The sequence below is a fragment of the Poecilia latipinna genome, unplaced genomic scaffold (genome assembly GCF_001443285.1).
Source record: "Poecilia latipinna isolate Pla-1442-1.1 unplaced genomic scaffold, P_latipinna-1.0 Scaffold782, whole genome shotgun sequence".
In the NCBI taxonomy this organism is placed as follows: domain Eukaryota; kingdom Metazoa; phylum Chordata; class Actinopteri; order Cyprinodontiformes; family Poeciliidae; genus Poecilia; species Poecilia latipinna.
This window is the reverse complement of record NW_015113398.1, coordinates 219,051-243,259: the sequence shown is the minus strand read 5'-3', so window position 1 is coordinate 243,259 and position 24,209 is coordinate 219,051. Positions and strand designations below refer to the sequence as shown.

The window sequence follows — 24,209 nt, the reverse complement described above, 5'->3', positions numbered from 1 at the left end:
GAAAGGATCCAGTCTCTTCTCCTGGAGGTGGATTTGTGGACCGACGGCGCACCGTTCCTCAGCGGGGAAGCGCGTTGTTAAGTGGTGTAATGGGGCAGCCATTAAAGTTGTGTTCGATGAAGGTAGGTCCAGTTAAACAACCCTCTCTCTCCCCCCCCAGCGCTGACGGGGGAGGGCATCTGGTTCTGATTACGACCCAGCAGGAAAACACAATAGGCCTCTTCAGCCGGGCTCTTGATGCTGTTCGCTCCGATTTGGCCTGACGCTTTGCCACAATTCCCAGCCACAAACAGAAACACTTGAAACCTGAAACTCATAAACAGCCCATGTTTCTGTTTAACCGCTGATTTCTGGGCTCGACGAGGCAAACCGCGGAGTAATCTGATTACAAGATGCAAGGAAGAAAGAGGCTGCTGCTCCGCTCCGTTATCGGCCTTTCAACAGCTTCACCACAAGCTGACCTGACTTTGACCCGGTTTAAACCCCGTTAGCGTCACAATTACACCAGCGTAAAGTTTTTGAAGGCATTAAGCTGAAGCTACAGTCGTTTCCTGGTTTCCAAAAGGAAGTCCAAACTGGAAAATGGGAGACTGGGCTTAAAACTTTGCTATTTACTAAAGCTAATACTTTGGCTGGCTGACCAATTCTCACTCTGCTACTTTCTCCTACTGCTCTCCAATTATCCATAACAAAATAAGGCTGCTTGCGTACAGTTGAGATGTCCGTTTCTTCATCAGAAATAGGCAGCGCCGGAAGCTCTTTAAATGCTAACGGAGCTAATTGGACCAACACCGGACCCTAAACAGCTGTTACCGGACTTGACAAAGAGCTACAGAACCACTTACCGGATCACACAGTCGGACCAGAGGTAGGTGTCACTCACTGATGCATTCATGAAGCTGAAGTCTACATTCCCATCATTTCCGGTTCAAACTGAAGAGTTACTGATGTTCTTAGGGTTAGGGTTGTTTTAGCTGGATGAAGCTAGCGAAATCGGACCAGGCATGTGCCATTTACCCATAATGCATTGCAGCGTAAACAACATGGCAACGTCTTTATGACATTATTTAATTAAAACTAATAAAAAATAAGCAGCATTCAGTATTATTACCATTTTATATTTATATTTCTGTGAATCGGACCTGTTTGTCCTGTAAAGTACCTTGAGAAAACATGTATTGTAAACCAGGCGGTGTTTATGTAACGTCATTGCTACAAGGTTTTCTGTTTGAACAGCTTGCTGCAGCGCAGCGCCTCAGTCCATCAGGTCAGTGTTTTTCAGGGCAGCAGGTTTACTTTGGCCCCTGCAGTGGAACCGGTAAGCAGTTTGCTTTTCTCTTTAAGCTCCGATGACAGCTGCTGTAGCTCTTCACAGCCGAAACTGGGAGGAGGTGCCACTGCACCTACAGAGCTGTCATTCATCATGGCTTCTCTACGTCTTAGATTTTTGACACTACAGAATTTTCTGTAGTTGTAATTAATTAAAGATTAACTAACCTCCAGATTAACTTTTTTTAATGATAAACTGTATAAATTTGTTGTCAAGAGATCTATCTTCGTGTTTTTGTAGAAGCTGCAGCATTTTTGTGTAAAAAATTTTAATTAAGTAATATTTGGCGCAAAACCAAACACTCAGTGCTGCCCTCTTCGGGCTAAAGGGTGGTACTGCCTTTATGGAGGGCAAGTTAAAGAATCATCCAGCGAATTTTCCAAATGTAAACAATAACATGCAACGGCTCTATAAAACCCTGGTGGCGAGTCAGGAGTTGGTGAGTTTTGATTGATAGCGTTACTGCAGAGCAACTGGTGTTTTCACATTTTGCCTTAAAAGTCTATAAGAACAAAAAAGTTGTTAGATTTGACCACACCCCCAAATTAACCGCCTCCACTCATTCCCTCTCCTGGCCACGCCCCTCGTTGTTTATTGGTCCGCCCACTTTTCTTTGTTCACTGTCAGGGGGCGGTGTTTTGCAGGCGGGTTAGTTACAGTTTAAAGGTCATTATGCAAAATGGACTTTGCTTTATCTTTGCATCATGTTATAATGTTATTCCCTCATCAGAAACATCATGGAGGAGCATTGCTGTGATGAGGTGCTAAAGGTGGAGTGTTAGAAAGGGATAAAAACATAAAAATTAAATAAAAACAATAAACAAGCATATTTGCCCTCAGATCAGGAGGCAGACATTAAGTGAAGACGAAGCAGAGTTCTAAATACGGCGGACGTTGACGCTGAACCCACCAACAGCCTCCAGTCGTCCTGTTTCCTCTTTAACAATCGTTTTCCATCAAAGCAAGGAAAAAAGGAACCATACCACAAAGTCAATTTCCCAATTATGCTTCATTTCCTGTTGAGCCAACCCCCCGTTTACATCGTCATAAATCATAGAAAATATCAGTCACCATAAATCATACGTACAGATTTAAATCAGCTGTTTGCATAATCCACTGGCTCACATGTGTCTAAGTGTCTCACATGGACTAATGTGTGGAAATCTGTGATAATTAAATCCAGGCGGTCTCGGCCCGGTTCGCCAGAACTCGGCTGCTCAGCTCCTCCAGCTGCAGCCTGACAGTAGCTCACATTAACTCTGCTTTCTACGGCATGTTTGTCTTCAGCGTGACTTTTCTGTGACCTGTCATCGGCTCTTCGAACAGTTTGGAATAAAAAACCTTAATACAAACTTTTAACTTCTTGCTTTCTGTGAAAAGACAAAAACAAATGTCATATTTTGGAAAATATTAAACTAAATTCTGCATAAAATGTATTGACTGATTATTAACAGTGATTAGCTTAATACTGCAAGATGTTTAAATAGAAGTGCAATGAAGAAGCAACTGCTGCTGTTAATTAACCTGCGAAGGGTCAAAGGTCATCTCTAAACCACCTTTCTGCAGAAAAGATTATTTCCAAGAGGAAAACATCTTATCAGCTGTCAACCTTCCCTGCAGATTCAGCAAGAAACACAAAGAAATGATCAATTAGCTGGTTAAAAGTCAAAGGTCAGGCCAAAGCATGGCTTCTTTGGGAGGTTGAAGAAGTTGCATCTGAATAAAACCTAAAGTTCCTAGAATATTGTCTGTAAGATTAAACCAGAGGAGAGATGTTCAGCTCAAACAACTCTTACTGACTATAAAGCACGGTGGTGGAGGGTTGATGATGTGGGCTTGTTTTGCAGACAAGAGTGACAACTACCAAGAGAAAATTCGCCTCACATGATCACAAAAAGGATCCCAAGCAGTCAACAACTAGGCAACTGAAATGTTAATAAAAATAATAATTTGTATTAGGCAATAAAAATGATTTGAGAATAATTTGTTTTACTGTATTATTTAGTTAGAATCATACCAGCAACTAAACTTCATGTCGGCTGTGTATTTTTGTGTTTCAGATAAAAACAAACTGCGTCTTATTTGTATCTTGTATTTGCTGAATTAAGCTAAATATAGGAAAACGTTTTCCTTCCCGGAACCAGAGAGAAGGAGCCGATTGTTGACCCAGAAAACTCCATAAATCACAACAAATAAATTTAAGATTTAAGATCAAGCTGCCATAAACACAATCAGGAGAAACCGCTGCAGCTGCACCAAACACTTTTTATTACGTGTTAATGATGCAGAGCTGCAGCGAAGCATCCTGAACAGAAACGAGACGCTCGCAGGATCCAAACTCAACCAGAACTATTGCGTCTCCCGGTCCGGTTCTGTTCAGCTTCTCCCTGTCAGCCCGGTTCCATGCTGAGGAATGAAGGGTCCGACTGGAGCCTCGGCTTTGATTAGAGGAAACACTGACATCACCGCGTCTCGTTGGCTCCTGGCCTCGACCCGGACAGACGGACAGGTGTTCTCACTGCCGACGGGCTTCTCATAACAACAAGAAGGAAACATTTTTATTAGGATGTTTTTACCCCTGATAGTCTGGTAGACTCAGTTCGAATTGGGACCAAAAACGCATCATTTGTTCCATTTCCAGCTGCTGCGGCTCGCTGTCGCACTGCTGTTCCCCTCCAAACTGGGGGGAGGGAACAAATGTTGCACTGTAGTCCACTTCCTGCTTTGGGAGCAGTTTCAGCTCCGCTTGGTGTTCACACATGTTTTCAAACCAAACCAGGGTTCACTTCAACCGACCAGAGCCAGGGTTTTAAGGCAGACTAGAGTTTGCTTTTTTTGGTCCACATCAGAGTTTTGATCACGCATTCACTCACCAAACAAATAAAACTTTGATTAAAGCGGACTAAACAGGGCTGGTGTGAATGCAGCCTTAAAGTCAGAGTGTGTAGAAAATATGTCTGGTTTGGTTTGAATGTATATGTGAAGGCTAAGCAGACCGGAGACCACTCCAAAAGCAGGAAGTGGACTACAGCGCAGGGCATTCTGGGTAAATACAACCAAAATAAACGTGTTAGCCCAGCACTAGCAGGAGAAATGTCTCCTGGTCTTCAGCCAAAGACTTAAGAGGAATCCTTCTACCACTAAAATCTGACGCCTCCATTTTGTTTCTATTTGGTGAAGAAGGAAGTTGCTCTCAGTGTCTTCAGAGGTTTTTGTTTTCGTTTCCTTCAGTGGTTCTTGGTGCAGCGCCCCCACAGGCCAGGAGGGGAACAGGTTGGTTTGACTCAGAACCACAGCAGCTGGAGGTGGAGCAGATGATGGAGTTCTGGTTCCGCAATCAGACTATCTGATGGAAAAACAACCTTAGACACATCACCAAACTTTAAATATTTCAAAACATGTTAAAACAGGAACCAGCCTGTCTTTGAAGCGAGGTTCAGTAGGTGTTGGTTTATCTGCAGTCATCAGAGCTTTTCCTGTTTTTGGCTGCGGGTTTGGAGGAAAACAGAGATGACGGCAGGCCTGGGCTCCTGGTAAAACAAATCACACTCAAAAGTTCAGTATTGATACATATTTTTAAAAAAAATGAACTATCCATTTAAATAATTAAAACATAAACACACCAACGACAAGTGACAAAGTGAAATAAGCAGCAACAATTAAAATCATCATTTTCCAGTTTGTTCTTTAATCATCAAGCATCACTGGCAGGAAACAGAAATATGTCATTTTTAATCAGATTTTATTCATTTAGGTTTTACAGTGCTGGTTTATTTTAACACTGGTGGCCTTTTTAAGGATGTTAATTATGCAGACTAACCAGAAACTGTAGGAACTTGTTCAACCCCAGTGAAACATGGATGTTATAAATAAAAAAGACATTCTTGTGTTTGACTGTACTGGCATCTGAAACTCTCAGATTCCTCCAATAGTTCAGTCTGTGGATCATTCCTGATGGGGAGGGGGTCAGAGGTTCGCACTGATAGCAGTCCGAAGCTCAGTCACTTTGGAATTTTTTATTGAAGACTAGTCTAAACAATTTTCCCACATTTGGAGCAGGTCAGATTAGCACTTCATCACTGGTTGGTATTTATACATCAGGGATTCTTCACATGCTTTACAGAAAAAAGGACATCTTGGTTAAGGAATACAAATGACTCCATCAGATAAGTGGTGGAAAAAAGGGGGCGGTTCTGAGTATAATTCACTTAATGTTCCTGCAGAACGTTTTCCACCAATCAGGATGCAGATACGGATCTGAGGAGAGTCTTTCTGTTTTTGTTTTGGGCCGTCTCTCAGACACATCCTGACAACGTCAACAGTTTAAGTGAGTCTGTGTTTAAGAGCACAATCTCCATCAGTTTATCTTCCTGTGTTTAGTCTTTGCAGCCTTTGGTATGCAGTGTGAAAGCCCACTGGAGTGGGGAGAGCCATGTCTGTGGCACAGCAGTATGGAAGGCCCTTCATAAACTTACTCAGTCTAAAATTAACAATAATAATAATAACAACCAATCATAACAGTCACATTTTTATTATGTTAGTCATTCATTTATAAATGTCACACTTTCAAGCTCAATATTTAGTTCTACTGAGTTAGCTACTGAGTTAGCTTGCTAACTATTTAGCTTGGAAACCAAATATTTAGTTTGAAGCAAGCTAATTATTTTGCTTTAGACTTCCTTAAAATTAAATATTTAGCTTTAAACCACCTTCAGACTAAGTATGGAGATAGCAAGTTAAATGTTTAGCTTGCTGACTAAATATTTAATTTGAAGTTAATATTTAGTTAAAACATAAATATTTAGCTTGCTAACTAAATATTTAGTTTGAAGTAAGCTAAATATTTAGTTTAACTAGCTTCAAAGTAAATATTTACTTTTAAGCTATTTTCAAACTAAATAGTTTGTAAGCTAAATATTTAACCTACTAACTAAATATTTAGTTTGAAATAAACTAAATATTCAGCTGTAGGCCAGATTGAAAGTAACTATTTAGTTCGGTTACTAACTAAATATGTAAATAGCAAACATAACATATAGCCTAAAGCTAAATATTTAGTTTGTACCTCAATATTTAGCTTAAAACTAAGTATTCAGTTAGCAAGCAAAACAATTTAGATCAAAACTAAATATTTAGCTTGCCAATTAAATATTTAGTTTAAAACTGTGATATTTATAAACGTGGGAATAATATGGTCAAAATATGACTGAAATCTTTTTTTTCTCTAAATTATCAGAATTATTGCTGTTAATTTTTGACAGTGTAACTTAACAAACGGGCCCCATACAGCAGCGTGTCTGAAAAATCAGCTCTTTTGCTCCGTGATGGTTTGCTTTGTAGATTTCAGAGAAGTTGGAACAAACAGAGTCTGTTTTCTGTGGCTGCTACCTGCAGCCGCAGGACTCCACCACCATCTCCTCGTACTGCTTGTAGACAACGTTGTTGGCCGAGTCGATGTAGAGGATGCTGATGGAGCTGAGGCGCGTCGGGACGCAGCAGGTGGGCGGGGTCGTGTCCGGGTCCATGGAGTTGATCAGGGTCTGGATGATGGCGTGGTTGGTGGGCTCCAGGTGCGAGCGGATGGGGAAGTCACAGGCGCCGTCGCAGTGGTAGGCGTCGTACTCCAGCGGCGCGATGATCCAGTCGTCCCAGCCCATGTCCTTGAAGTTGACGTGGAGTCGCCGGCGGTGGCAGCGCGGCCTGGACTTGGCCGCTTGGTGCTGCGGGAGGACCTGAGAGGGGGCCCGGAGGGGTTTCTTGGCGCCTCTTGGTGGAGGAGCTCGCCTCATCCGTCGCTGGTTGAACAGATACTCGTAGACGGTTTTGTTGTCGTGACCCGAACGTGCTTTGATCTCGTTATAAAAGAGATCTCGCTTCTTGCTCTTCCCAAACGCCAGGAGGAATGCCTTCTCCTTGTTGGTCCTGCCGGGTCGAGCGAAGCCCAGAGTCCGCAGGTCCAGCGGACGGCCTCCTCGGTGTTCCAGGGCCTCCAGCTCTAAGCACAGCTGCTGGTTCTTGAATCCCTTGAAGACTTTATAAATGTCAAACACTTCCCACTTGTTGCTGAATCCGCCCAGGAGATCATCCACCGTCTTGGACTGGAGCAGAGCCGCTTTCTGCCGGCCTGAAGCGCAGTTGTACAGCTTCAACCAGGGCACCGAGCCTCCGTCAGCCGCCGCCACGGAGACCGGCTTCCTCAGGATGCGGAGCTCGGCCCCCAGGAGCCCGTCCCGCTCCAGAGAGCTGATGTTGAACTGGTACCTCTGACGTCGCAACATGGCCCCTCGATCATCTGCCAGAGACAAAACAGAGGTAAAAAGGTTAAACTGGCAGTTTCCCACACTGTAGATTTGTTTTAGTTTAATAAACAGCATCTGTTTGAAAAAACTCTTCCAGCTGGACATATGTCTAATTATTTCAATTTATTACGTGTTTCATACAACAGTTTCCACTTTGTGCATTAATTTGAAAACAGCTTTGCATGATGATGCCCTAAACTTCTGAATTTCTAGCAATGTGTTGAACAATAACGTCAAAAAAGGATCATTAATATTTCTATCACCTGTAAATGAATAACAGAAAATCGAAAACTGATGTTAAGTCGACAGCCACTCTGTTGTTCAGCTTAACTGAAAACAAAGTTAAACTGAACAGTTCAGTTTAACTGAACTGTTGTTCAGTTAAGTTTAAACATTTGTGTAAACATTTGTTTACAAAATGTTTATTTGTGTAAAGAAATAAAGATTGTTTACAGTTATTTCAGCTTTGATGAGTGATATTTATAGTTTAATCAAGTTAATTGCATGGTCTCCAATTAATCACATTTTAATCACCACAATAAGCAATATTTTCAATTCAAAAACAATTTTTGTTGCTAAATTTTTGAATAAATAGATGTGGAACGTCTTTAGAAATGTGAACTGTGGACGCTATTAGCAACATGTTTAGCATCCAGATGCTATTTAAGGCTTGAATAGCTTTGCTAATAAGCTAACTCCTTTTTAGCACAACTTGAATGCAACAATAGTCTTTTCCAGCATCTAATCAGATCAAAGCTTTACTTTAAACCCAGTTGGCCAAGAGAAGAAACATTGTCATCCAACGGAATTCCCTTGTGCGTCAGAGTTACTGGCGTACCAGAAACGTGTGATTATAAACGTTCCATTCATTACTTTTGTATGTAAGAAAAAAAAAGATTGTCTAAAGTTTTTTTTAACTCGTTGAAATCTATGTAATTAATTAATCGGCATTAACAGATTAAAGTCTTGTCCTAAAAGACGTCAAAATAGAAACATTTCTTTTAAATCATGTATTTATGTACAACATTGACAGACCTTTGTAAAATACTGCAATATTGAAAAGGAAGCAGCAGAAAATCTGTCTCTCAATGGTTACTTTGTCACATTTATGAGCTCAGATTTTCCACTTCTGTTGCATCTGCTTCACAAAACAAACAGCAGGACTATTTAGTCACTGCAAACAAATGTTTTTGTATCAACTCTGTTATTGCACCACAGGAAACTCAGAAGTGGCATAGAGGAATGAAAATGGTTCCTCACTGCATCAGATCATAAAACCTGAACAGTGCCTCATTGTGTCAGAGAGGAATACGGTTTAGGATCACATTTAATGTGCATGTCTTTAAAAACTAATTGGGAAAAGAACGTGAGGTTATTTATTCCTCTCAGATTTTATACTTCATGCTAGAAAAACCAGAGATAATTTCATTGAAAATCTCAAATGTTTCATCAATGGCCTTTTTTTTTTACATATACACACAACCTATAACCAAGATGGTTGACCAACATGCGGGAAGTAATCAAAGCAACACCCCAAGTATGTTTTGATGATAGGAAAACATTATAAATCTAAAAAAGGTCAAATTTACGAATTTTCCCCCCTTTAAATAATGAATATTGCAAAATTACTGAATAATTTTTTTTATTACTCTCAAAAGTGTGTTTCTGATCGTCAATAAAATTTTTATTTAGCGTTTCCAAGTTGAGAAATATATATTCTAGACGAAGATCAGGGATCCTCAACTCTGTGCATAGAGGTTTGCACTACAAAAACACAAAATCTTTAGGATTTTTAAAATCTAGTTTCTAGTGCAAATATCTTAGTACACTTGAAATAAGTCAAAATCAACTCACAAGGATCTTTTCAGCAAGAAATATGAGCTTGAATTAAATAACTCCTTAATATTGATGGAAAAAATTCTAACTCCATTGGCAGATTATTTTACTTATAACATGGCAAAATGTCTTGTAATAAGTGAAATAATAATGTGCTTATTGATCAATAGTAAGGAAATACTTAAAACAGGCTGCTATATCTAGCTGAAAAATTACTTGTAAGTTAGCTTTGTCTTATTTCAAGTGTATTGAAATAATTGCACTAGAAATTGGACTAAAACGTCTTGTGTTTTTGCAGTGTGGTGTCCTGCAACTTGCAGATGTGTCCCTGTACCTGAAATGACTCAGTCACCTCCCCTGTGCTCAGTCCTGCTCCTGACGTGATTATGTGACTCAGATGTATTGAAGCAGAAAAACATCTAAAAGTTGCAGGACTCTGTCCCTCCAGGCCTGGAGTTCAGGACACCTGCTATAGATATTTTTTCCTTTTTGTGCCAGTAAAGGCTAATGAGTTAGTTTTCCACATAAAGTTGTAGAAACGTGGAGAGCACTATGAGAGGTTTTGTTTTCTTTCAATGGTAGAAACCAGCAAAGGTCATCCAAATGAAACCCAGCATAGAGATAATCGAAAACACACCCAAACACGCGTGTTTGTAATTGTAGTATTTTGAGGACCTTGGCTCATTTGAGACTTTCTGAGGACTGTCACACTAAACCGAAACCAAACCCCAAACCAAACCCTGAAACCAAGCCTGAGCCTTCAGACTGCAACAATGTGATGTCCTTTCTCTTCCAAAGATGTCCTGAAACTCATCACAGTCCTCAAAGGAACCTCTGGTTCCTCACACAGTTTATTTCTTCTCACGACACCCCTCCTCCCATCCAGCACCGCCAGAGCGGTAAAAAGTACATTAGAACCAGACAGGGAAACCACATCTGACCACAAACAGGCCTGCTATTACAGACCTGCAGCTATTCCCCACTGACAGCAGACCAGCATCTGCTACGGAGGAAACAAACCATCAACAGCAAACACACACACACACACACAGAAAGAGAAAGAAATGTTGGCACTTCTCTACAGACGTCCTGATTAAAGCTGAGAGGAATTTGATTTCACAAAGTCTCACATACTTTTAAAGCAAAAAGGTTGAAAATGTTTGCAAGCTGCGAAAATGTTTACAAGCTGCTGAGCTCTCAGGTGTGGTCTTTGTTATCACCTCAGACTTTACATCCTTTAATGTACGAAAGAAAATCCAAACTATTTCAGGCACTGAGCCCATATGGAAAAGGTTTTCATGGAGATAATTTGAGCTTTCTAAATAACGTTCTTGGCCTCAGATTTCACCTGTCACAGGCGAGCGGACGGTGGGTGGGCCGTTAGGCTGATCAGAGCTGCAGGGAACACAGAGAGAGCTGCTTATCGAAAACTTTTGTTTGAATAGCTAATGTAGTTAATGCTACGTAAAGAGGACTGATGGGTTTTCTAAATATTCATTTTTCTTCTGACAGTGTGTAGATTTAATGTGAATCCTGCTGCTTTCCGGGATGGCTCTGGTTTATTTTAATGACGTCTGCTGTGTCTCGTGATGAATTTAAATGAGGCAAGAAAAGAAAACTACAGCAAATTGTAATAAAATGTTGGGTGGTACTGGCTGCATAGCTTCCAATGCACCACAATGATGTTGCTTGTTGTTTTGTTTCCTTGTAATGTTATGCTTGTGCACATTTTGTATTTGGTGGTAAAAATGCGAGATAGTCTTATCTTATTAGCCGAGGTATTCTGGATGAGAAGGTGTTCAGTACCTCCCCAATTCTGTCTCCAGGCTGCAGCATCAGGCTTATTGCTGTGTGAGTTACAGTCAAAGTGGTTAAATCCAGGCAGGTAGAGGTTGGGAATCGGATTTATTTGGACTTACACAATTAATAGATGAGACCCTCAGAACGGTTTGCTCTGAAATGCTTTTACTGTGGCTCTTTAGGGATCCAAGAGAGCATTTCAAATTCACCCAGGGGGTAAAACAACAGCAATAAAACAGCAGAGAGAAAAACAAAGAAAGAAAATAAATGATAAAGATTTAAAACAGTAACACACAAAGGAGGAATGAAAAGTGAAATGAAGGAAGACTATAAAAAGGGAAGGGAAGCTGTAAGGTCATCAGCCTCTTCTGTAAATATGTGGTCGAGGTCGACGGCATCCTGCTGAGGACTCGCTGAACAAATACAGGCTAAATTACAAGTGCATTAAGTGCTGGAAACATAAACCTTCCAGCAGCAGCAGAAATATTAAACTTTGGTCATTTAAACATTGTTTCAAACAGTTTTACACGGTAAAAACAACACGACACCAAAGGGGGCCTGGAGGAGCGTTTATTTACCCTCCTGGAGACGGATATCACTGAGAGCCCACCAGATGTTGGAAACGCACAGCTGCAACTCACAGACGGGGAAAGTCTGCAGTACATCCACAAATGAATCAGAACACACACACACACACACACACACACACACACACACACACACCTACATCCATGTTCACAGGATTGCTCCATAGAAGCACTGGGAAGTCTAGTTTCAGACTCTGCAAACAGAGTTACATTAAATAGATTCTGAGGTTCTAACAAGAACCAACATTTGCAAAAGGAATCCAGAATCAGAGCTTATATTTTCTAAATGCCTCCTGGTGGTTCATAACTAACCACAACTTTATCCTAGTAATTGAGACAATAACCAGAAGAATTGTATCGCTACTCGTATTTTCTGCATTTGACTATTTTTTTAAACGTGATGCAAAAATCTGACAGAGTTGTAATCTGTCATTTTAACAGATTGCAATTCACACATCTGACTACTTGGTGGAAGTGCAAAGAGATCATCAATCAATAACAAAATTCCCACATGAACATCATCTCTGACCTGGACATTAATTTTAATGCTTCTCGCTGCCCAGAGCTCTGGACGCTTTGCGGCGCTGCAGCTGGGGGATTTCCTGCTGGTGAGCCGCGGCGCGCAGGAACACAAATGCCATCAATCACAGAGTTTTCCCAACTTCTGATCACTTAAATTGGTACCTGGTTATGATACCAGGTGACTCTGAATTCAACCATTCACAGATCAGATGCTTAGAACAGATTAATGTGCCAAAACATTCGTCAGCTGAACAGAAACAAAACTGAAGTTATCTTTGAACCTAAAGAGGAGCAATTCAGTTCTTCCAGCTGAAAACTAGAGATCAGGATGAACTCTGACCTGAACCTTCAGAGCCACATAAAGACAATTACAAAGTCGGCCTCCCATCAGCTGAAGAACATTTCCATGATTAAAAGATTAATGCCTCAGCATCAGAGAAACTCATCCATGCATTTATCTTTAATCAACCTATAATTGATTACTGCAGCAGCGTATTATGGTACAAAATACTTTGAACTGCCTTCTTACTGAAAGGTTTTGTATAAATACATTTGACTTCACTTGACTTTATGCTGTCAAGCTAATACCTGTGGCTCAGTTTCTTCATTGTCCCAATATTCCATCTGTTTATAGATATAGATAATCATTCTTTCCCTTCACACCTCAGGCCACGCCTCCAGGCCCCATCATGCACGTTGTTCACAGAAACACGTGTTGGTAAATGACCAGTTGAAATTATAATACAGTCTATCAGCACAAAAAGCCAGAACACACCTGGGTTTTATAACAGTGATCTCATAAAAAACTCTGGGTCACCTGATCATTGTTGCGGCTCATAGTTGTGCTGCTGCGCCCTGAAATCAGTGGCTGCGTTTTCGGCAGACATACACTCAGATATTTGATATTTTGCTTCAACTCATCTGGTTTCTGGAGCCACACATGACATGTACACTTTTAAGGAGGAATTACACTAGCCCAGTTCTTCACTAAATAATTTTGAAACTGTAAATGGATAAAAACTGCTGGATGGAAATTGAAACATCGTCCATGTAGGAGGCAGTCTGCAGAAAGGTGGCGCTCTCTCTGGGAACGGTTTGTAAAAACAAAGTAGAGAATGTAAGGAGGGAAAAGACACTTTTCATGTCTCCATTCGTCATTCTGCCCTGCAGAGCAGGCTGCAGAAAATCATGAGAATCATTTTCTCTCTTCCTCTCACACACCCAGCACCGCCCCTCTCTGGTGACCTGCAGATTGCAGGTTGACCCCGCTCACTCCACACCCGTGCCCCCTCTCTTCCTCTTCTTCCTCCTCTTCCTCCAGAGCTCTATTACTGTCTTGTGTTAGACCTGATCAGATGCATGGCTCTGAAGCTCCAGAGTATTCACTCCTCCAAACATGATTCAGACAACATTCATATAATGTTTTATTGGATTAAAACAAAACTACCTAATCCAGGAGTGCAAAACTTTTTAAAACAGGAGCCACAACTGTGAAGTTCAAAATAGCCATGGGCCACAAAAACTGCATCCAACTTGTTATGAAAAATGCAGAAACAATTCTATCGAAAAAGCAAACTAAAAGCAAAAAATTCTAATTAAATTATTACATTGTATAGATTAATATTTATACAGAAATTATCTGCAAATTATTTTAGATTCATTGTAGGCCACAGATTGTTGTTTAAAAAATTATCCCATAAATTAATTTAATCCTACCTTTCAGTAAAGCTTTTTGGATGTTTGTGGTGCTAAGTACTGAAAGCAAAAAATGTGTTTACTAAAAGATTGATAATTGGTGTTGCTTAAATTTTCTTTTTTTAAATATTATTTTGCATCTTTTTTTGATCAGTGAAATTCTTTTTAATTTGCATCACCAGCTTCAGTCTGGTGAAATAAATCTGTGCTATTTTTGAAACATTCCGAAGGTCCCAAATGGGCTCCGAGCCGCACTTTGGACATCCCTGACCTAATCACTTTAAGCACGTCTATATCTCGTTATTTCCTTCTTTATTAAGTGGTCACACTTGTTTCACATTAACACAGTTGAAGCAGATCTTCTGTGGTTTCGGGGTAAAACTCACCGTGTCCTCTGTCCACGAAGCTGGTGATGGTGTTGGCCAGGCCGGCCTCATGCAGCGCGCTGCTGTTCAGGTCCCCGCTGCTCAGGGACCAGTACAGGGACAGCATGTAGTCGTGCGGGGTCACCAGCGGCTGCTTGTCGCCCAGTTTCTGCTTCCTGGCGGCGGTTCCGCGCTGCGCCGCCGGAGGAAAGCCGCCGCGCGCCGCCGCCGCCGCGGCGCTCGCCCTGGCGGCGACCTTTCCCGCAGGTTTCCTCGGTGAATCTCCAACTCCGACACCTCCTCCGGCATGTGCGGGGGCGTGCGGTTTGACGCGTGCATCCGCAGCGGGAGGCCAGGAGCTCGCAGCCTCTTTGCGCCCCAAGTCCAGCGCTCCGGTCGGCTGCTCCTGCTGTTCCAGCTGCTGATGATGGTGAGGATGAGGATGTTCCCGGTTCCCTCCCGCTGTCTGTTTGCCTCTCATCGGGGTCGTCTCGGCTGTAATCAGCGGGGGTCCTGCGTGGGGTTTCCAGCTCCCTGCAGCGGGGACCGGCTGCCTCCCAGCGGGGTGCGCGGATCCACGGTGGCTTCCTCCTGTGCGCTCTGCGGGTCCGGTCCGGCTGAGGGAGCCGCGGACAGGATGCAGGTAGAAGAGAGTCCAGCAGCTGAGCAGCAGAGAGAGACGCGTCACAACGTTCATCCTAAAGCCCTGAAGCGCGCCGGCAGGCCGTCATGGTACAGAGCACAAAGTCACTTCAGTATCAGCGCAGCTGCTGGGCTGGAAGCGGAGCAGAGCGCAGAGATGTGGAGGCTTTCATCCTCAGGTCAGACTCTGCGCGCTGCAGGAAAAACTTCTTATCCGATCAGAAACAGAGAAAAAAACTCAAATAAACGCAAATCAAACCGATCCTATAAAACTCCTGCAGACTGTATTCTTCCCTCTGTCATGTTGAGGAAGCAGAAGGAAGCAAAATGCAGTGGAAGTCCCGCCAGCGCCAGAAGAGCTGCTCTGCTGGATTTCTGGAAGAAACTTCTTTAAATCCCACTTTTTTTTTCTTCCATGAGAGGCAAGAATGGCGTAATGCCGCTGCCTCCGTTTTTTCTCTTTTCCTCCAAAAGTTTGAACTCCGTCCAGTGAAAATATTTCACATACACACAACCTCTCTCTCTCTCTCTCTCTCACACACACACACACCAACAAGCCAACCTGCAGGTGCTCCAGAAATCCTGCAGCAAACCTGAGCGCAGGAATTGGGGACGGAATTCCAGAAAGCGGTTTTAATTACCCCGTGATGTCATGCTGTCCAGACTCATTTAACAGCAATATTTCACCCCAAATCTTCCTCCCTCTTTTCCACCGATGACTCACTGAGACTCCAACACGAAATGGCACAGAGTGACCCCCTCAACGCGCAAACACCAGAGGAGAGGAGAGTGCTTTATGGCGCTGAAGGCGAACTGTTTTAACTGCTCTAAAGTGATGTGAGCAACATCTCAGAGGCCCCGAAGGGCCCTTGAAGGGCCCCTGGTGCAGCTGCATGTTTTAGTTCTTAAAAGTTTCAAACAAATCATAAAACAACTTGAGCATAGACATAAAAATATTTGTTTCAGACAATATTAAGTCAAGATGTTCATGTTTTATCTATGAGTTGAGTTTTTAATCGAAAATTATATAAAATCAGCAACATTTTAAATTAAAAAACTCATTTAGCTGCTAAGTTATTAAACAAATAGATTTTAATTTGTTCTTCAACCATCAGATTTGTGCAAAGTTTAGCTTCCTGATGTTTCAGGAACCCCTAATCAGGAGCTTCTTTAGAAATGTGGATGCTGACATTAGCGTTAGCTGCTACATGTTTAGCATTGACATGCTTTGCTGATAGCCTAGCTCCTTTTAACACAGCGATAGTCTATTCTAGCATCCAATCAGAGATGCTTTGTCATCCATCACTGTTGTTAGCGGATGTCATTTTTGTGTCACATTTACAGCTGTACTAGAAACATGTGAGTACAAAGGTTCCGTACCATAACCGTTCTGTGTAAAAAATAAAAATAAGTAACTTATTAGTGGTGTTAAAATTTTTAACATGTTAAAATCTGTGTATTTAGTTAATCAAAATTAACATGTTAAAGTCCTAGTTCTGACTTATGAAATGTGTATAAAAATTATCTGCATTAGTCCAAAAATCTATTGATTGATACTAGGAAAACAAACTTCATCTCAAATATATGTATTCTGGATATTTCACAGAATAAAACTTCACAAAAGTTTGTACAATCCAGTAAAATCAATCATTTTGATTATTCATCAAACTATGAGTAAGCCTCTAATTCCCAATAATTTAAGAGAAATGAGAACACAGCAACACTTCCTAAAGAAAAATTATCAAACCTAATTAAGAGGTTTGTGTTTTTCTCCGTTCAGCCTTGAAACTTAATTAGAATATTAATAATGTTCTAATTTACTAAATAAGTTTGTATCTACAGTCATATTTAATAAATTAGAATATTACAATATTTCACTAATACATTGAATACGTAGATTAATTTCACCCAGACTGACATTGTCAAGTCTTTATTTCTGTTAATTATGAGTATTTTCTAATCTAATTTTAATCCAAACATGTTAGAGTAAAATATTACATCTGATCAGTAAAATTGTGGTTTATTGAATATGACGTGCATACAGCACTCTTTGATGTAAATGACCCTGAAACACACGAGAGGCACGTTGGTGCATTCACTTCTAACTCAAGAAAACTTTACTTAAAGTTTTCAAAGTAAATAAAATAACCAAAGCACTGAAAAATCTATATATAAAAAAAACTCAACAGAAAACACTCAATTAATACAATGTCCTGATGACGTCATCACATGACTCCCTCCGGTGCGCTTTAATCCGGAAGTAGCTTTGTTTGAGCATCTGAACAGGGAAAGTGTTTGACATTGCAAATATCTATACTGCAAATTACAAACTAGAATGGAAATGGCGGCTGCGGCGGGAACACCGCGACCAACCGCGCGAGAAGTAAGTTTTAAACTGATTTCTGAAACTAAGAAGTAAGTTTTAAGCTTATTTCTGAAAAGAAGTAAGTTTTAAGCTTATTTCTGAAAAGAAGTAAGTTTTGTCGGCAGGTCTGTAACTGCGGCTCACCTCGTGACGGCTCGTCCGCCAAATTGGAGCTAAATATTCAGGTAGCAATACATATTTAGTTTGAAGCTAAGTAGCTAAACATTTAGCTGGAAGTTAAATATTTAGCTCCCTAGGTAATATTTAATTTGGAGCTCAATATATAGTTTGCTAACTAAATATTTAGCTCAAATCTAAACAGTTAATTTGGAATTAAATGTTTATTTTCCTAACTAAATATTTAATTTGGTAAGTAACTAAATTGTTAAATATTTCGTTTGGACTCTAAGTTATGTCTGAATAATAAGGTGAAAATATGACGTTTTTTTCTCTGATAGACTAAATAAACCAAATTATTGCTGCTTAATTTTCTGTGTAATTTTCCAAATGGCAGCCCATAGTTTCAGACGCCATGGTGTCAAACAGCAACAGTCAGGCTTCAATTTTACCTTCTGGCTCACTGATGAGGCTGGTAGATTTTACTTGGTAACCTCTGCAGCGCCCCCTGATGTGTGGATCTTGAACTGCAGTCTTGACCCTGTAATTTAGAGTAATAAGTGCATCGCTTCATTTTATCACATCATGCTGGGTTTGTCAGGTTTACAGTTTTTAAACGTCCTTTTTTCTCAGCGTTACAGCGATCTTGGTTCTGATTCGGAGTCTAATTTATGACACCACAAACAGCGCCAGTCTGGAGCCATAAACATAGTTTCAACCAAGCTTTAGGAGTAATTAGCAGCCAGAAAAGTTGGGTCAAACCCAGAACTCTTGGCAGCAGCGGCGGTCCCTGGTGGTTTGGAGCTGGTTCTGGTGCTGCCTTGTTTGTCTTTCTGTTCTCGTGACTCGTGTTTTTCAGCATCAGAACGTGGAGATGATGGATGAGGTGAAGTGATTGGATATTACGAAGCTGTCGCTGATCAGATGCGGGCCGGTGCTGATGCGGCCGCTGCAGCGATGGTGACGGGTTTGTGTTGGCTGCAGCCTCAGCTGGCAGGGTGATTACATGCAGGTAACTGTGACCGAGTTCAGAGCGGCTCTGTTTGGCTCTACGGCTCATTACGCAACAGAAAACTAAATTACTGATTCAAAATTGGCTTTATTACCCTGAACAACACGGCTTGGGCTGATGGTGAAGTTACACAGCAGGCCTTTCCTCTCTTCCTCTTTCAACACACTTTTTACACCTTTTTCTCCCTCGCAGTGAAAGCATGAATGTTAGTTTTACACCTCTGGTTTCTTTCAGCTTGCTGCATTTGATTCTTCTTCTGCTGTTGGTGAAACAGAAACAAGGAGCAACAGAGAACAACTTGTCCTCACAAAGCTCAACTTTAATTCCACAGGTTTGATTTTCTGTTTGTTTTTCTTTGCTGTTTTGAACATTTTCTCTCTGCTGTAATATTTTGTCATCCAGACCATGCTGGTTAGATTTATTTTGTAAAGAGAGCCTTAAAACTGTAATTTCTAATCAAATGTGAAAAGAAATTTGAGGCAACAAAAACAAGGTGGGAAGAAAAAAGAAACAGAAGCTGCAGCAGGACTGAAAGTACCAACCAGAACCAGAACTTGGAGGATCTGACAAAAACTGAAAAGAACCAGGAGACTTCATGTCACTGGATTGGTGCACCTGAAGATACAAAGAGTTGCAAGCAGTAGTCAGTATCTTACCCATTAGAGAAGGAACAGTGCTGGGGCTGCAGCTCCCCCTGGTGGCGACCAAAACATGTAAAAATTAAATTCAAATGAAAATATTTTCAAGCAAATAAAGAAATAAAGCTTTTTAAAGGCTGTTTGTAAAGTTACCCACTGAAAAATTAACAGCCGTAATTTGAGTTATTTAGCCTGTCATCAGGGAGGAAATGGCGGTTAATTTTTCAGTTATATTTTCACCATGTTGTTAATTTATAAACACTACAGTTTCAAATTAACATTTAATTTACAAGCTAAATATTTATCTCCAAGCTGAATATTTAGCTTTCTAATTTAACAAAATAACAAGGGTGCAGCATGAATTATATCTTATAAACAGGACCTCTGATGGCAGCATTAACATCCCTGTAACTCAGGAAGATGTGAGAAATGTGATCTGGCAGGATGTCTCTATTTCTGTTCATGTTTCATCAAACACAACACTCTGGTTATGACCAGACTGATGATGATGAAGGTATAAAAAAGAAATGAGATTTAGTCAGAACTCGGATTCCTGTCATCCAGAGTGATTGTGATCCAGGATCCGGAGCCAGAGCAGAACCGGGCCACATGCAGAGGCAGGTTGGAGCAGATGCAGCCAGAAGCAGAGGAGAGAGGAGAATAACTGGGTAAAAAACATTACAGGAAGTGGACAAAAATGGAAGTGAGAATGAAAGAGAATCTGAACAACAAGGAGCCGGCAGCGGGCTTGATCCGTCACCGTGTCGCTTATCTAATCCAGAAAAGAACCCGACTCTCTGCAGCCCAGGAGCCTCTCAGCCGCCACAGCAACTGTCATCTGGCTTGAATCTGCTGCGGCATCTTCGCTGCATGTTCCAAACTCAGAAATACCAACAAGTCATCTCTGTAGGCCAAAGTTTCTCTGTGAAAAACCACATTTCCTCTGAAGCTGCTGCGCTGGACGTTCCTGGCCTGGAGCTGGATGTCTGAATGATCTGTTTACATCTGAGCGCCGCCCACCTTCCTCAGATACAGGAAGAGCCTTTACATCCACAGAAGCTGTAAAAACCTTCAACATGTGGACAAAAATAAAGCTAACCACATTTATTTCTTTAAACAAGACGACGAGAGCGAAGACAGAAAATAACCAGAACAGTCAAAGAAACCGCCTGGCAGGTAAAGATGGAAAATGACCCATCAAGTCACATGATTACCTATGATGATCAATAAAATGATCTAACAGTGTGGCATTCTGCATGTTCGACCAGCAGGGAGCCCAACAGGTCAGAGTTGAACTTTCCTGAGTTCTGCACCGTAGCTGAGAGCAAAGTTATTCTATTATTCCAATTTTTATTGTATATTATTCCAGTATCATAAGGACTTTAATCTGGTAATAATGTGACTTTTTTCCTCATATTGTGATGTGATGTGGAAAAGTTACACTGACCTTTGCAACGATGTCGGCTAACCTCGTCGAGGTGCCATGGTGGATGTTGGAAGTGAGGAATGGTCAGATTTCGATCACCAGTGTAGCCATGGTTCCTGCTGGTTGAGCTAGCTTGTCTGTGGAAGTAGCACACCATCTGGGGGACATGGACACCAGTATTTACAAAAATGGCACATTAGAAACCGACTCATAGGACTCATTTATACCGCTATGTCATAACCGGTGTTTGCCTAAACCGAAGAGACGCATTTCCATTCTCAAACGTATATGAGGCGATCCCGACAGCAGCCATTTGTTGATTTATCTTTCTATGCATCCTATGACCAGTTTTATTTTTAATAAACTAAATAAAGGTGATGTCAGGCGACCAGCTGTTGTTTGACGAGTTTACAGCAGTTAAAGTGAGCGCAGCTTGTCTTGACGTCTCATGGCAGAGTGGGCTGCTTTCTGAAGAGCGTAAAGTCAAGAGCAAACGGCTGAAATGCTACTGACTGAGTTTCTTTTTCTATTTATTGTTTTTTCTTCTTGCTTTCGACACATTTTTATGGTTTGAGTCACAGCCTGGGTAAGGCGTTTAGAGACAGCAGGGATCGGAGTCCGGTTATCAGTCCGGGCTTCCCGGGACGAGGCGGAGGGTTCGACTCCAGGCAGAGAGCAGGAGCATCATGGAAAGTGTGACCCGGCCGGACACGGCCGCTGAACTGTGAAGCTCTGGTGGTGACCCTCGCTCGGAGCGGCGCTGGGAAAGATGAGGCTTCAAACAGCGGGAGGAACAAAGGTGCAATCAGGCCAACCGCATTCACGTCAGCGCCTGCTGTCTTTATGGGGGAAAAGTTGTAGACGTTGGAACTGACCTTTGTCCGGGATTCCTAGGTGTTCACCATCACCAACCCTTTTATTACTGCAGAGGAAACCAAATAAAACTGAAGGAAAAACACCACACCTTCGTCTGCAGAGCGTCTCCGGCTCAGGGGGAAACATGGGAGGACGGCTTTCAGTCCGAAACAAACCAAAACACAGAGACGTTGGTGCTGGGGGGTCGAGGATGAGGAGCAGAAGAGGAGCTCTGCTCACTGCAAACACAAACTCTCTGATGTGATGAAGAAAACTGCAAGTAGCTGCAGTAAAACATGGTAGAGGTCGTATCATGCTGCGGAGGAAATAAAATAATATCCTGATCTTAGAAAAGGACAAAGATCTTTTTTTTTTCTTGGGGTGAAAAAGTCGGCTTTGGGTCGCATTTATCTGCTGAGGACGTCGCCCAGGTCCAGCCGCCATTTTGTTTCTGGAGAGATGAGGCTTTCTCCTTCAACTCACCCAAGCAGCCATGCTGGTTTGGTGTCCTGACCTTTAACCTTTAACCTGCTTCCTGCTCTGATGTTGGGCTGATTCTGCTTCCCTCCAGCTGATGAAATGTTTTCCTCTCCGAAGAATGATGGTAGTTTTGAGATGACCGTTGACCCCTCCCAGGTTGATGAGCAGCATCAGTTGTTGCAGCAGCGTGAGCAGCAACCTTCCTGCTCACGTTTTCGGTCAGTCGATGAATGAGTCTATAGATCTTGTTAAATCCTGTGGAAGTGGAACAGACGGACTTGTTTCACCCTCTCTGGTGAAAACAATCCTGCAGATGAATCAGGTCGACGCTCCTCCTGTTTAAAGGTTCTGGGATCCAGATTTCTGTTGGTGGAAGGAAAACCTGCAGGTTGTTCAGTTAAAGTTTGGAGTTTCCTCTGTGAGCCAGAGAGGCCTCGCTTCTCCACCCGGATGTCGGGTCGCTTCTCCACCCGGATGTCGGGTCGCTTCTCCACCTGGAGTGTGAAAACCTGCAGCTGCGTCTCTGAAGCTCCGCTGGAAAGGTTGAGAAGCTCCTGATGCACTGAGGGGGGATGATGACCCACTGCTGGACTCCGTTAAGGAAAAAATGATTCTGACTGAAACACAAAAAGTCAAAGATTTGTTTATGAGGATATTTAAAATCCTCATAAATGTTTAAATCGTTTAAAATCATTTTTATGCCATTATTATCTTTATTTTACTAAATAGTCTCAAAAGAGCTATGCTATCGTTTATTGTAACAACTTATGGGACAATTTAACGTCCAGCAAAATTTTATTGTGACTGGCCTAGAAACGATGATTAAAAAATAAACGTATGACGGAAAACCAGGAGAAGGAAAAGAGCCACTTCCTGTTTTAGGACTGTGGGAGGAAACCGGAGTACCTGGAGAAAACCCAGCAAGAAGCAAGAAGGTCCTGAGCTTTGATGGTTTAAGAACAAAACCACCAAACATGAAAATGATGACCAAAACAGAGGAAAGAGTCCAAAAATGACCAGAAAAGACCAAATATGGAGCAAGAAGAAATAAAGAGAGGATTTCCGTTTGTCCCAGGCATCCATTTGGACCTGATTCGGTTCTGATGAGCTGCTTCCACTGAGAGTCCAGAATGTTTTACGGACTGTTTCTTTCTCTGGATGTAATGCACGCGCTTGTAACACCTGGAGTGTGAAAACCTTTTGCCAAAACTGCAAAGAGTCCAAAGTTTACACGGGCCAAGAAAATAAAAACTAGAAAGAGACAAAATAGGAAAGAGATGTTGGTCATCATATATGCAAAACTTTCAAAGGATTTTGAACATTTGCTGTTTTAAAAATAATATTTAAATTATTAAGATTAATAAATCAGCTAAAAGCTGATATTGGTGCAGCAAATAAAAGTAAAAGCTTCTGGACAAATGTCTAGATTATAAATACACAAGAACAATAATTTTACTCTCAAAGAAAGAATCTCCATCTACGGCCACATTTGAATCATTCTTTGTGGAATCGAATTAAATTTGTCAAACTTAATTTATTTACGTTTGTTTAACACAACAACTTAATAAACTTATATCTACTTTGGTAAACTTAATTTGATTACTTGTAACAAATTAACTTTTTTAAGTTGGATCAATTGACAAAATAACTTTAGATTTTCATACATTTGATGAATTTCACATAAAGAGTATCTGCAGACAGTAAATGGACTTGGTTGTCAGTAGTGATAAATCCTGTTTGGACCTTCGTGTCTCAGCCGCCCTGTCCATCAGAACCATCAGTCGGAGTCGAACCGGGTCACAGGAAGCTGGACTTCACCCAGTTACCATTTTGATCCACCCTCCAGTTTTCCCACAACCCCAGTTTAGCTCTGAGGATTTCTCTCCCAGAATATTCCCGGTGCAGCTCTTTCTTCAGTCTTCCACCACTGGAGGACTTCCTGGTTTCTGTCCAATCAGGGGCCAGGGAGCAGAGAGACACGCCCACTCTCTCCATCTCTCCCGGTAGATTTGGTTCTGACTGGTTCTGGAGAAACTGGACCTGGAGGTTCTGTTGAAGCTCTTCTAAGTTCTCATCTCTTCTGGCGGTGACTGAACTCTTTGTGCTGTTTGTTGTCATGGCAACGGGCTCCTTTAGCATGAAATGTTCTGGTTGTGGTTATTTTTCTTGCTCCTGGGTCAGTATCTAGCAGTTTGGACGTGTGCTGATGGTTTTCAGGCCTCACCTGTTGACCCCGCCCC

General features: G+C 41.6%; 1 protein-coding gene across 1 annotated transcript; it reads right to left on the bottom strand.

Annotated features, from left to right (window-relative positions):
* Positions 1-6,235: 6,235 nt before the first annotated feature.
* On the bottom strand, positions 6,236-15,900 carry gdf5 (growth differentiation factor 5). Its single transcript, XM_015046516.1, has 2 exons — positions 14,456-15,900; positions 6,236-7,622 (listed from the first exon to the last, which is right to left on the bottom strand). Exons 1-2 carry the CDS (start codon positions 15,129-15,131, stop codon positions 6,715-6,717), a joined length of 1,584 nt encoding a protein of 527 aa, XP_014902002.1. The 5' UTR covers positions 15,132-15,900; the 3' UTR covers positions 6,236-6,714.
* Between the last annotated feature and the right edge of the window lie 8,309 nt (positions 15,901-24,209).

Coding starts and splice junctions, on each gene's coding strand:
- gdf5 (XM_015046516.1), bottom strand. CDS start 15,131: ATGAACGTTGTGACGCGTCTCTCTCTGCTGCTCAGCTGCTGGACTCTC. Junction 7,623..14,455: donor CTTCGTGGACAGAGGACACG/GTGAGTTTTACC, acceptor TGTCTCTGGCAG/ATGATCGAGGGGCCATGTTG.